The sequence below is a fragment of the Periophthalmus magnuspinnatus genome, chromosome 8 (assembly GCF_009829125.3).
Source record: "Periophthalmus magnuspinnatus isolate fPerMag1 chromosome 8, fPerMag1.2.pri, whole genome shotgun sequence".
NCBI classification, from domain to species: Eukaryota; Metazoa; Chordata; class Actinopteri; order Gobiiformes; family Gobiidae; genus Periophthalmus; species Periophthalmus magnuspinnatus.
Window position 1 is genome coordinate 24657336 of NC_047133.1, and position 11901 is coordinate 24669236.

Below are 11901 nucleotides of genomic sequence, written 5' to 3' on the forward strand. Positions count from 1 at the left end.
AGGAGAAAAGGCTGTGTAATGTTAAATAATGAACAATTAATCAAATGACTGAAGGTTTGAGGCGAGCTAGAACAAATGATGCAAAAGTAAGAAGTAAGTTGTAAGAAATAAGTTAATAAGTAAATAAGGAAGGAAGTTAATACAAGGCATAGATCTATAAATACATATCAGTATCTGCTGTCATTACTTGTTTCTACATTTTATCTTTAAGCTATGTGTTATGTTCTGATATTCTCCACAACATAAAAAAAAACTCCACTGAAAATCATGTTGGGTTCATTTCTTGTCTAGTTAGTCCCTAATAAACAAACTTTCACCTGATTAACATCCATGTCACGTTGGACAGTGTGATTTCTCACAGTTGGACCTCTTCATATAGAGCTGTGAGACCCCTTGTTTAAACTTGTGTATTCCAGGTCTCTTGGATGACCTCAGACTTTGACCACAGATAGGTGTTAACAGGCAGGATGTGGCCTCAGGTGGTACGAGCCCACCTTGATCTCAGCCCACAGGAATGTATAGATGTTGTTTGATAATTGTCACAAGTCAGTAGTCCTAAGTACCTGATTAGAATCACTTAATCAGTTGTGTCTTTTACAGGGGTGCTTTAATGAGGCAGTGTGAAAGGCTCTAGGCAGCATTCACACATATTCTTCTGTCTTTGGCTGTGTTCCCAGTACGCCATGTCCCACCAGCAGAGAGAAGGCCAATGCCCTTTTACCCGAAACAGTCAGGCGGATGCTTTTTGTCTTAGCTCAGACTCTTATTCATTAATGTTTGACAAAATGTTTCTGCTTGCAAACTATCACGGCCAACTACAACTCAACTATTCTATTTCTTCAGTCTACTAAACCTTGTACTTTTCAACTGAATGCCTCTTAGAAAAACTTGTCTCAATGCTAAGGGCAAATTTAAATTCATAATATTCAAGTAAGTGAGCCCACTGCTTTTATTGTATGAACCATGATCAAACCTTTCATACACAAGTACGAGTACAAGTACAAAAGGTCACCTACAAGAGCCTCTAAGAGCTGAATATGTCTGAAACGATATATCTATATGATGACTTATTAGGTTTAGTTTTATCCCTGTGGTAATAAAGCGATTTGAATTTGTACAACAGAACACGCTAAGATGCATTTCATGAACCATATAATTCAAGTACAAAAACTTCTTTCATTTTTCAGTACTGATACATACAATTAGTATTTAGCTTTGATGCTTTAGTTTTAGTGTTTATATTTTTAAACAACTGCAGAAGCTAACACTATTATAAAGAGCAGGGATGTATTATTTTGCAAGTTGCTGTACAATTCCTTCAAGTACCACTTAGTGATAGCATTCAGGTGATTGTAATAGTATTCTGTTTGCGTAATAACATGCTTTGTACTGCCTTGTGTGTCTGATTACAATGTTTAACCAGCAACAATCTTTTACCCTTGGCTTAGCTTGACTTTCTCTTTCCTTAAAACCACCACATCACATCTGAGCGATCCTCCTTCTTTTCCTTCTCTTGAGATCGATGTTTTCCGGTCTCAAATAAGGAGATTATCCAGGCAGACAGACGCACTCCCTCCTTCCACCCTCCCCCTCTGCAGCGCTTCAGCCAGTGCGGATGCAAAGGGGTTCCACTGCAAATTCTTCTCTCCAACTCACATGCTCTCCTCCAATTATTTCTGTTGTGGCTGAAAGGATTAGGTCATTTTACACCAAAGGATCAAGTGTCACATTTAATGAGAGAATGGAAGGTGAGGGTATTAAAAATGTAAAAGCAACATTCAAACCCAAGTACTTCAAGTGTGTATATTCCAAATGTTTTTGTAAAGTCAATGGAAAGGCAGTTAAAAATAGAATAATTTATTTGAAGTGCTACCATGAATAGGTCCTTAATGTTTACTTGCTCATGTACAGTGATAAGCAATTTCCATTTCTGACAGAATGACAAAAGAACCATACACAATTTCAGTACAGTAAAGTTCCCAGCTTTTAAAAAGCAATAATCAAAGTGAAAGTGATTTTGTGTTTTGTGTGTGTCAGTGTACACAGTAGCAGTTTGACACATAAAACCGCATCATTAAAAGAAGCTATTCAAATAAACACACTTCTGTCCCAGACCCATCCCCACAGCAGTGATTGATGCCTCAGAAATGATGCATTATATTTTTGGCAGACATTTACTGGCACAGATTTAAAATAGATATACGTAATTACAAATAAAATATCATTTTGGTCTTCTGTTAAGTCTGTCAGTAGTTAAAAATAATAAAGCTGCTGTGTAATTACCAGCACATTGTCAAAATATTGCCAGACAACTATCAAGGTGCCACAACGCTTTAATGTGATTTGTTACATTACCACTAGTGATATTCTGAAAATGTAGAGCCTTGAGCTGTCTCATATAAATATCTTGTAAACAATATGGACAAGTACATATCAACACAGAATGTTTTTCCAACAATGATTAGGCAGAAGTTCAAACTGCGCCAAAGGCTGCAGTGAGCAGCAATGCCAGTGCCAAAGTCCACCACACTGTTTAAATATCACATAAGTCCAGAGCTTCTGCAGCCACTGTCCAGTCCTAACCACGTGGTCCATTCTCTTGTGATCTAAGGTGACTGTTGTTCAATAAAGCTCTCATATTAAACATATTCATAGTATGTTAATACAAGGGCTCTCTCTTCATAGCCCCTTTCAAAATGCATTCAATCGCTCAAATGATTGTCTTTTTTAATAAAATATGTCAAACAAATTGACCATTCACACACATAGACACCCTGACAGAGAAAAGCACTAGTCAAGATGCCTGCAATGCAAAATACAGAGCAACAACTCTGCCTGTGCAACAGAACAGGACAAACACAATCAAATGAACCACAGCTACATCCTCTTGTCCTCAGGGTCCTGCAGGTCAGAACAGAGCGTGTGTCAAACAAAGGAGGAGAAGCCTGCGCTGGGCGTCTGCGCACAGCCCAGGCTGCTGGGGGGCCGGTACAGGGTGCTGTGCTGACTCACAGGTTCAGAGGAGAGCAGGGAGGGGGTGGGAGTCCGGCTGCCTTTGGGCCTGAACAGAGTGCCCTGGCCCTGGGGTTGTGGTGTGGAGGCGCTCTGGGGCAGCAGAGGGGGCAGGGGAGGAAGAGGGGGCACTGGCGGGGGGAGAGGTCTGGACTCTTGCTCCACCAGAGGCTCGGGCTGGGAGTACCCGTACGCCGGGGGACGGGACACGCCCTTCTGCTGACGTCGCCATGAGTTATAGTATGTGGGATCACTTATGTAGTGGTTCACAAAGGAGTGTGTCTTCTGCCTGCTCTGGTCCATCTCATATTCACTGTCACTGCCCTGTGGAACAAAACAGAAAATACACTTTTAGGATATAACTTTTGTATCAGTAGTGTTACAAAAATACTACCTGCAATCATACCACTCTTCAAAACTCTGATCTGCAAAATATATAGCTAATACTGCGATCTGAAGACCTACAGCCTGTGCAGGTTTGTGGGTCAGACAAGTGGCTCATCTGCTGCTGTGCTGAGGTACTGGTGCTCAGCAGATGTTGAAGCACCATTTATTTGCACAAGAGGCAAGTAAACACAGGGGGCAGTGCTGAGTGAGAAGAAAAACACTGGTTTGTGTCTCCCATAAGAGCAGTGTTTATTCAAAGTGTCTTTAACCATGTTTTTACAGAACAGGTAAGATAAATGATTGGATACAATGTAAACCACAGATGTCAATAATGTGGTACCCATCATCACCTCTTTAATCTTTTATTAGAGGTGAAAAGAATAAGAAAATTTGTACTCACTTGGGCTAAAAGTACTAATACAAAACATAAAATACTGAAAAGTATATTAATAGAAACCTCCAGAAAGAATAAAACAAATGTACACAATCAGAAGTGAGAAGGAAAAATCATAAAGATGATGTCTAAAAACTGGAACAGACTGAGCCACAAGTTTGAAGTCCTTAAAACTCCTTCCTATGAAATCAATCAATATACAATTTCTGACAACTTAAGCGAAGACTTTTAAATTGACCATAAATCTGAAATAGCTGTAATTTTAAGATTGGAAAGGTTATATCATTCCCTGGAGGATCTCTGTGTCACTGTGACAAATTGACACATCCAATTTTGAACTTAACTTCATTTTGAATTCCAGACAAGAAGGTGGCAGTGAGTGAAAGTTACCTGGGAGTCGGATATCTCGGATGGTTTCTCTGTGAGGCTGCTGCTCTCTGCGGGGATCAGGTCGTTGTATTTGGTGCTGACATCCTCATCGGAGTAGTGCAGGCTCCCAGGGCTGGGCCTAGGGGGCGACCTGGGGAACAAGAAGACCAGCGAGGTTAACATTATTCATGCAAAGTACCGGAGGTCTGGAAGTGCAGAGGAAGTGATCTGGGTCATACTGAAGGTTCAAGACCTTAGAGTAGTAAAATAATGTTCAGCCAGGCCTGCTACTTTACAGTGTGACTATGTAATCCAGCTGTGGTACAAATATAAATACAAATCCAGACCGTGGTCAAGATTAAAGTGTAAGTCAGATTTACAATGCTCAACATACTTTATTGGTGTACATGTGAATTCAATTGTATTCAGCAGCACTAAGAAAGAATTTAAAGTTCAAGTTAAAGATAGTGTCAAAATATTTTCCATTATTCATGAGGGAATAGGATGTTACTTTGAGAAGGACAATGTTGTAGAGTATCTGATCCCAAGGGATTTTCTCATAAAATAGTAAAAAGAATACAATTGATATACAAAAAAGTTTTTGTTTTTTTTTGCTAAATCTGTGACACATTCTTTTAAAAAAAGTACAAATGTTAACTAAAAGGGGACACGATGTACTGACATGTATTTGCCAGTTTCCTAAAGCAAATTACATTTAAAAAGAACCATTATTCCCAGAATCCTTTGCTCCATTTTGTTTAGAGAGTTGGCAGGGAAGGGTCTTTGACCTGAGCTAACATGCAAGATGTACACATGGGATTTTCTCAATGGGATTATGCAGCTAGTTCAAAACTCTTGTAGAAAAGCTGAACAAATGAGCTAACATTATGTAGCCTCTTAAAGAGAGTGGGTCAAGTTATAGGACCTCTGACTTCTCTGACTCTAGTCATTAACTCCTTAAAGAAAACATCTGTGCACATCATTATTTTTTCCCTTCGTGCAATAATTACTGTTGCCTTCAAGGTCAGCTGGGAAAGAATCGGTTGGCACGATGTCTCAGACCATTTCTCGGACATCTTCACATCAGAAAGTTTGACTAGCAGGGCACTGAGGCAGCAGTATAAAAGCAGTGAGAATTACACGAGCTGGAAAGATCATGAATATTTAAAGTGTCTGGGAGAGAAAATGGTATATAGACAAGCATAAAAATGTGATGTCAAGTGTAATTTTAAGTGCTTGGCAGACAACCTTACAACCTCTAGTATAAAGGAGACATGAAATGCGCCATGGCTGCCAAGAGAGGCACGCTGCTGGGATGGGACAAGACAAGCTGATGGTCGTGAAGGTGTTGACAGAAGAAAGAAGACATCTTTTTTTAGCTTTAAGTGGATAAAGCTTTTGGGGAAATAGTTTTAGATTAAGGCAAAGGTTGGGTTAGACATTAAAGAGATCAGTCCACAAGTTTTAGCTGGAGTGGAGCGTTGCGTCTTCACACTGAGCCTGACCACTCCAAAATACTGGGAGTGAAATTTGAATTATTAAAGAGTTCTATCTTTTTTCTTGTCTTATCTTCTAATCACCAGCTCCTGCACCCTTTCAGATGTCCCACAGGGAAGCCCTCGGCCGCTCCTCATGCTCAGTCCACAGATCATTAGTAAAGACTGTGGCACTTCTTCAAAGGCAGCCAGATACACTGAGGCCTCTTTGATCCCCTCCTCTGGCCTCTCCGGTCAGCCAGAAAACACTGCATATATCCCCTGACGGTAATGTCGGCTCTTTTGGCTTGTTACTCTAAAGAATGTGCAGAGTCAACTTGTTTACATTGTAGTAACATGTTATTTTTTCCCCATTCAAAATTCTCTGTAATTTATAAGCCAAAAGAATGTAACAATGACAAGCCAGTACTAATTGTGCTGTTGGTCAGTGCAATCCCCCAGTCATCTAGGTACATTCAACTTTTTATAACAAGCAGGTTTCAGAAATTTGTCAACTGGAATAGGTTTTTGAGTCAAAGATGTTTTGCCCAAATTTTCAAACTCAAAAACTCCAGTTGACTCTTTTTTGAAACCTTTTGGAGCAGGATAGACATCGCACAAATATAACTTTGTTTCATGTCCAGTTACATTTCCATTTGCCACGTTGAACCACATCAGTATATATTTTCAGTTATTATTTATTTAGTATTATTTAGCTTGTTGGTTTGGCTGTTGGCCCTAAGCCTGGATAAAGGCTGAAGGTTACATCAGAAGAGCATATCAAAAAACCTAAGCTAAATTATGCATGGGTATCTCTGCATGTTAGAGGCAGTCAATTTCTGAAAGCGAGTCTAAGGATACAGTTTAAATTAATAAAAAACATCTTATCTGGCTCACTTAGATGTAGTTTTATGTTAATTAACTGCAATATGCACTGGACTAAAAGTTACTCTAGTTAAGAAAGTGATTATGATCTGAGTTTACTTTTAAGTTTGTATGCATGAGTTTGGCACCTAACACATGTCTTAGAACAAAGCTTTTTTACTATAAGCAGAAACCTCTCTTATCTCATGTTTATCTAGCACAAATACCAGAAACTGATTAGCAGTAGATTCACATACTGGTGCACATGTCTTTAATAAAGGGACAAGGCCAGCCTGTGACTATCTCTAAAGCACTGATGGACAGAAAACCCACACAGAATTTGATGAATGCTAATTAGCCACCATTGTGCCCGAGTCTCCATAAAATGCTACTTCACACAAATGATGAATATTAATGAGGATGGGAAAATCGAATGGCCTTCTCGCGGTTTGCATGTGCTCACTCTCAAGATTTGCCATTATCCGTGTGAACGCAACATGATTCATTTCTGTCTGTGTGGCTCTATACTGAAAAGGGCGCTGATTAAATTGATATAACACTGGGCTGAACAAAGGGAGGGAACATGTCGGCCAGTGCGGCAAAAAGACACGTGGGGGAATAAAGATGTCTGACCGTGTGTAGATGCCGTTCTTGCGACAGAAGGAGTTTTTCACCGAGAGGCGTCTGTTGTTCAGCTCTAGGGTTGGAAAGCGGCCGTCGTCCATACGCACCATCTCTCCGTGGGTCAAAGGCAGGGAGGTGCAGTTTGAATGGTTACCTGGAAAAAACAAACAAACTTGAGGGTCAGGTATTATTAAAGAAGATATATTATCCCTTTCCAGGTATTTAGTATTAAACTATAACCTGCATTTTGGTCATAGTAAACTGCAATATACAGAAAAGTAGATGGGGATAGAGGGTAGATGAAAATAGGAATTCACTTAAGACTTGAATCCAGGGCAATAGTGTATTGCTCAAATATGCATGAATCAATTAAAAATACAACTTTGACTAATCTAATGATGAAGGAACACTGTTATAACAAGGTAAATGTTCATAAAAGTTGATTTTACATAATATGGCCCCTTTAACACTCAACGTTTCACATGTTTTAGTGAGGTATGGAAAATGAACAACTAACAACAAACCTTTAATAAGTGTATATAAAAGGATACAAATAAAAATGATTAGTTTGCATTTTACTAACAACAGATATACTATTAGTCTTTGATACCATTTGGTTTCAATGGCTACAGCAAATACTCCACATAGATCTGTTTCCCATTGAATTATAGTGCATTAGTGGTATAAAGCACTTTTCCAGACACTTACATTTTGTACATTATTCATTCATTGCCTGTAGTCCACTTTCATTTAATTGACATATACTTTTGAACCATACTTTAAGGTAATTTCATTGAGTGGAACGTGCTGTAGTGCGATGTACAAAAGTTATTAACATTTGCTATGTAGTTTTGTGCAGTTTTGTTTGGGCCTTTTGCTCAGATGAACCTCCTTTGGCTTGATTTGAACAGCAGAGCAAAATAAGTCATCTTTGAGTCTCCACACAACCCACTCCTTGTGTGATCAGGACCCCCTTTCCTGACCCTGTATCCTTGGTAACCTTAGCACCATCCTACAATCCCACTTTGCTAAAACTCCTGCCAGACTTTCAATGACCCGACTTTTCACCTGTCTCTCCTTCTTACTTAAGTGTCAACAAAGTTTTTGAAACTCCACGTCGCTCTAACTCCAAACCAGTTAATTGTGTGATCTAATTAAATGCATACAACTTTGAATCTCTTGTTCAACACCACAAAACCCAAGCGGATCATAGTTTTAACATCTGTGGCCTTGTCGCAAACCTACCAACTGTCTCTCTGATCCTATACAACTCAGCTTTTAAAGGTGGTTTTTAACACTGTCTGGTAATTATTGTGTTATTGTGCACTTCTTGCTCAAGAGCCTTGACTCTGATGTTCTTTCAAACTACAGGCCAGTCTAAAGTACTGGAAAAGACAGTATTCACTCAAGTCTTCACATCCATGAACCAAAATAATATACTGGATAAATTCCAGTGTGGTTTTCAAGCACATCACAGCACTTATTGACTTCCTCCTATTGATCTCAGTGCCGCTGTAGAGCATTAAATTCTCCTAAAAGACTCATGATGAAGTGGGCCTACAGGGCACAGTGTTAAAATGGCTACTTATTTAAGTGGAAGAACCTTTTCTGTTAAAATAGGTAGCTTTGTGTCGGCCTCTTCCCCCACCTCCTGTGGCCTACCTCAAGGCTCAGTTTTAGCTCCTTCACTGTACATGCTTCCCCTGAGGTTGCTTCTGGAGTTATATATTCCTGTGAAATTGGCTCCCTGTCCACTTTACCCAGTGTCTTGCTGAAATAAAACCATAGATGTCCAGTAACTTTCTACAGCTGAATGACAAAAAGACTGAGGTGATTTTGTTTTTGGCCCCAGTACTGACAGCTTAAATGAAGCCCTGGGGCTCTTTTGCAAATTTGCATAGCTCAGTTAAAACCTTGGTGTTCTCATCGATTCTGATTTAAATTTTGATAAATTGATCTTTAACACGGTGAAAGGAAGCTATTTCCATCTTCGAGCCATTGCAAAATCAATTTTATCTCCAAAAAATGTAGAAATTTTCATCCATGCGTTTATTATGAGCAGACTGGATTTTAGCAATCGTCTCTATTTTGGACTGCCACAATCCTCACCGAATAGGCTCCAGATGGTTCAAAATGCAGCCGCAAGGTTGTTAACTAGTACAAAAAAGTGGGAGCATATTACTCCAGTCTTAGCACAGCTTCACTGGCTCCCAATAAAGGACAGAATTGATTTTAAACTTCTACTCTTTGTTTTTAAGGCACTTAATGACACTGCCCCAGCATACACCACAGATCTGCTAACTAACTACCCTGCCCCCTGCTCCCCCAGGTCAAACTCTGAGCACTTCCTCTCTGTACCCCACGCTCACCTCAGAAACAGAGGAGCCAGGGATTTCTTTATAGTCGCTCCCAAACTTTGGAACGCGCTCCCTCTTCGCATTAGAACCTGTCCTATAACTGTCCCACTTTTTTTTAATATGGCTTTTAACTCTGTCTAAATTAATGACATTGATATACTTATGTATGAAAATTGTACAGTTTCTTGGATAGCGTGTGTCTATTTTTGATGTTTCTTGTGATTTGTAAAACACTTCGGTGTAAGTTCTGTTGTGCTATAAAAATAAATTGGCTTGGCTTGGCATTCTCAAGCAGGTGTAATATTACAAATACAACATCTCCGAGACAGATGTAGCATAAAGAATTCTTCTTTTCTTAACTACTTACTTTTAAGTACAAATCCTGGCACACATTTCAATAAGAAAAATACCACACTCTTTGAAATGGCTTTTTAATGCAGCTAGTACGAGCCAATGGGAGTGCTGTTATATAATTACTTTCCATCCGACTAATGACCTCAGCATTTAACCACTGCCAAGCCATTTATTCCTGTATCGATCTTTGCTGCAGTTCAACATGACCAATTATGTTTATTCATCTGTCTAAATCTGTGCTAACCTTTAGTTTCACCATTCTACAGTCAGCCAGACAATGTAAAAGGATGTAAGGGATTTGTCTAATTGTATCAGTGACTAGGGTGGTGTTTTTGCAAAATGCACTATGCTGGACGTGATCATTAAACCTAATTTCTCAACAAGACAGGAAGACAAATTTTGGTCAATAGCTGAAAAGGGAGATAAGGAGAGGGAGATCTTAGCTATTATTCCTACCTGAATCATTCTTTTTGGTGTATTTCTTGCTCTGGCCACGAATGATGAGTATAAAAACAAGCAGCAAGATGAAGATGAGACCCACTAGTGCGATCACAACCAGGAACCACCACTCTTCATAGAACGGGGACACTTTCTGAGCTGAAAAACATCAATAACAAAACTAACGTGAGTCAATTTGCATCATTGTTAGCTTAATAAGTGCGATGTTAACCGACCTGAAATAGAGGGGGAGGGGGCACTTGGGGAGCCATATCCGTAGTCATTAACAGCAATTACTCGAAAGTCATATGTTACGCCTTCTCGTAAAATATCCAGGTTAAATGTGTAGGATGTAGCTTCTTTTGGGATGTCTTTAATGAGAATATCCCACAGTCCTTCGTCTAAACAGAAAGAGGAAGTTAGATATAAGTCAGCAAAACAAAATCATTATAATACTGTAATAATTCCTGAGCATAAACAATATAGACTTTTAATTATTGCTATTAAACTGAAGAAACTTTCTTCCTCTAAAGTCTAAACCCTGCTTCAAACCACATGCTGACCGCTTTTACTGAGAGAGGATTTGCTGTAGACCACTTGATTTAAAAGACCCAAGCATATAACTGACGATTAGAAATGAATCTAAATCTCAATTCATTGCACAATCTCACAATTATATGGTGGAGAAAGTGAACATTTTGTCAGCAAAAATGATATGTCATATGTACTTTGAGTATAAAAGCTGCTGCTGGCTCAGAGCAATTTTAAACTGCAGTGCTTGGTTTCCAGCATGCACTGGTGAACGTCATTAAAAAGTGGTCCAAAGAAGGGAGCAGTGAAATGGCAAAAAAGTGTATAGGGAAGAGACTGTCAAGTGTAGTTCTTTCTATCTTACAATGATGTTTCAGCTAAACATGCTTCCGAACAAAATTAACATCAATCAGGTGTTCATACTGTAAGTGTACAGAACATGAATGTGCTGTACCAGAGGGTCTTGCTTCAATGACGTATCGTGTGATGGGAGCTCGCCCCTGCTCTCCGCTGGTCCAGTGCAGAGTGAGGGCTGTACCATGACGAGCAATAAAGGGCTCTCCAGGAGGACCCGGGGCTCCTGCAAATGACAAGTGGCCATGACTTTGAAATTCAGCAGGCTTCCTCATAACAATAAAATCCATCGCTCTCCAAGGCCTACCTTCTCCAGGTCCGGTGGTGATATTGGCTTCCACTTCAGGACCATATGTGAGAGTTTTTGCCCGGATACGGAAATTGTAGGTGACTCCATCGGCGAGGTCTTTCAGCTTCATCCACAGGGGAGCGTTGGCCTTCACGTCTACGGTCACTATCTTACTGACACCTGGAGTGCGAGGAGAGGAGTCTGTACAAAAAACAAGGCTTCGTATGCTACTTCCTACAAGCCACAACAAGCAGCCGAGCATTATGCAAACAAACAAAATCCACAAACAACGAGGCCAAAGATGGACAGATATTCTTATAGTAATGAAAGGCTTATCTTTCCTGCAGCCTTGAGGATATCGACACTGGCAGACACGAGGGGTTACTCTATGATAGCATTCAGTGTTGCTAGGCTTTGCTGTTCAGTTTACATAGCTCTGCTTCCATTAATAAA

At 39.8% G+C, this 11901-nt stretch overlaps 1 protein-coding gene across 1 annotated transcript in view; it reads right to left on the minus strand.

The window, feature by feature from the left end:
• Positions 1–2317: 2317 nt before the first annotated feature.
• sdk2a (sidekick cell adhesion molecule 2a) overlaps positions 2318–11901 on the minus strand; it is a 119732-nt gene continuing 110148 nt past the window's right edge. Inside the window, exons 39-45 of the mRNA XM_033970416.2 lie at positions 11467–11628; positions 11260–11385; positions 10511–10675; positions 10293–10433; positions 7135–7279; positions 4184–4313; positions 2318–3336 (exon numbers count right to left, since the gene is read on the minus strand). Coding sequence (XP_033826307.1) covers positions 2926–3336; positions 4184–4313; positions 7135–7279; positions 10293–10433; positions 10511–10675; positions 11260–11385; positions 11467–11628 — 1280 coding nt within the window. The 3' untranslated portion in view covers positions 2318–2925. The remainder of the gene's footprint in view (positions 3337–4183; positions 4314–7134; positions 7280–10292; positions 10434–10510; positions 10676–11259; positions 11386–11466; positions 11629–11901) is intronic.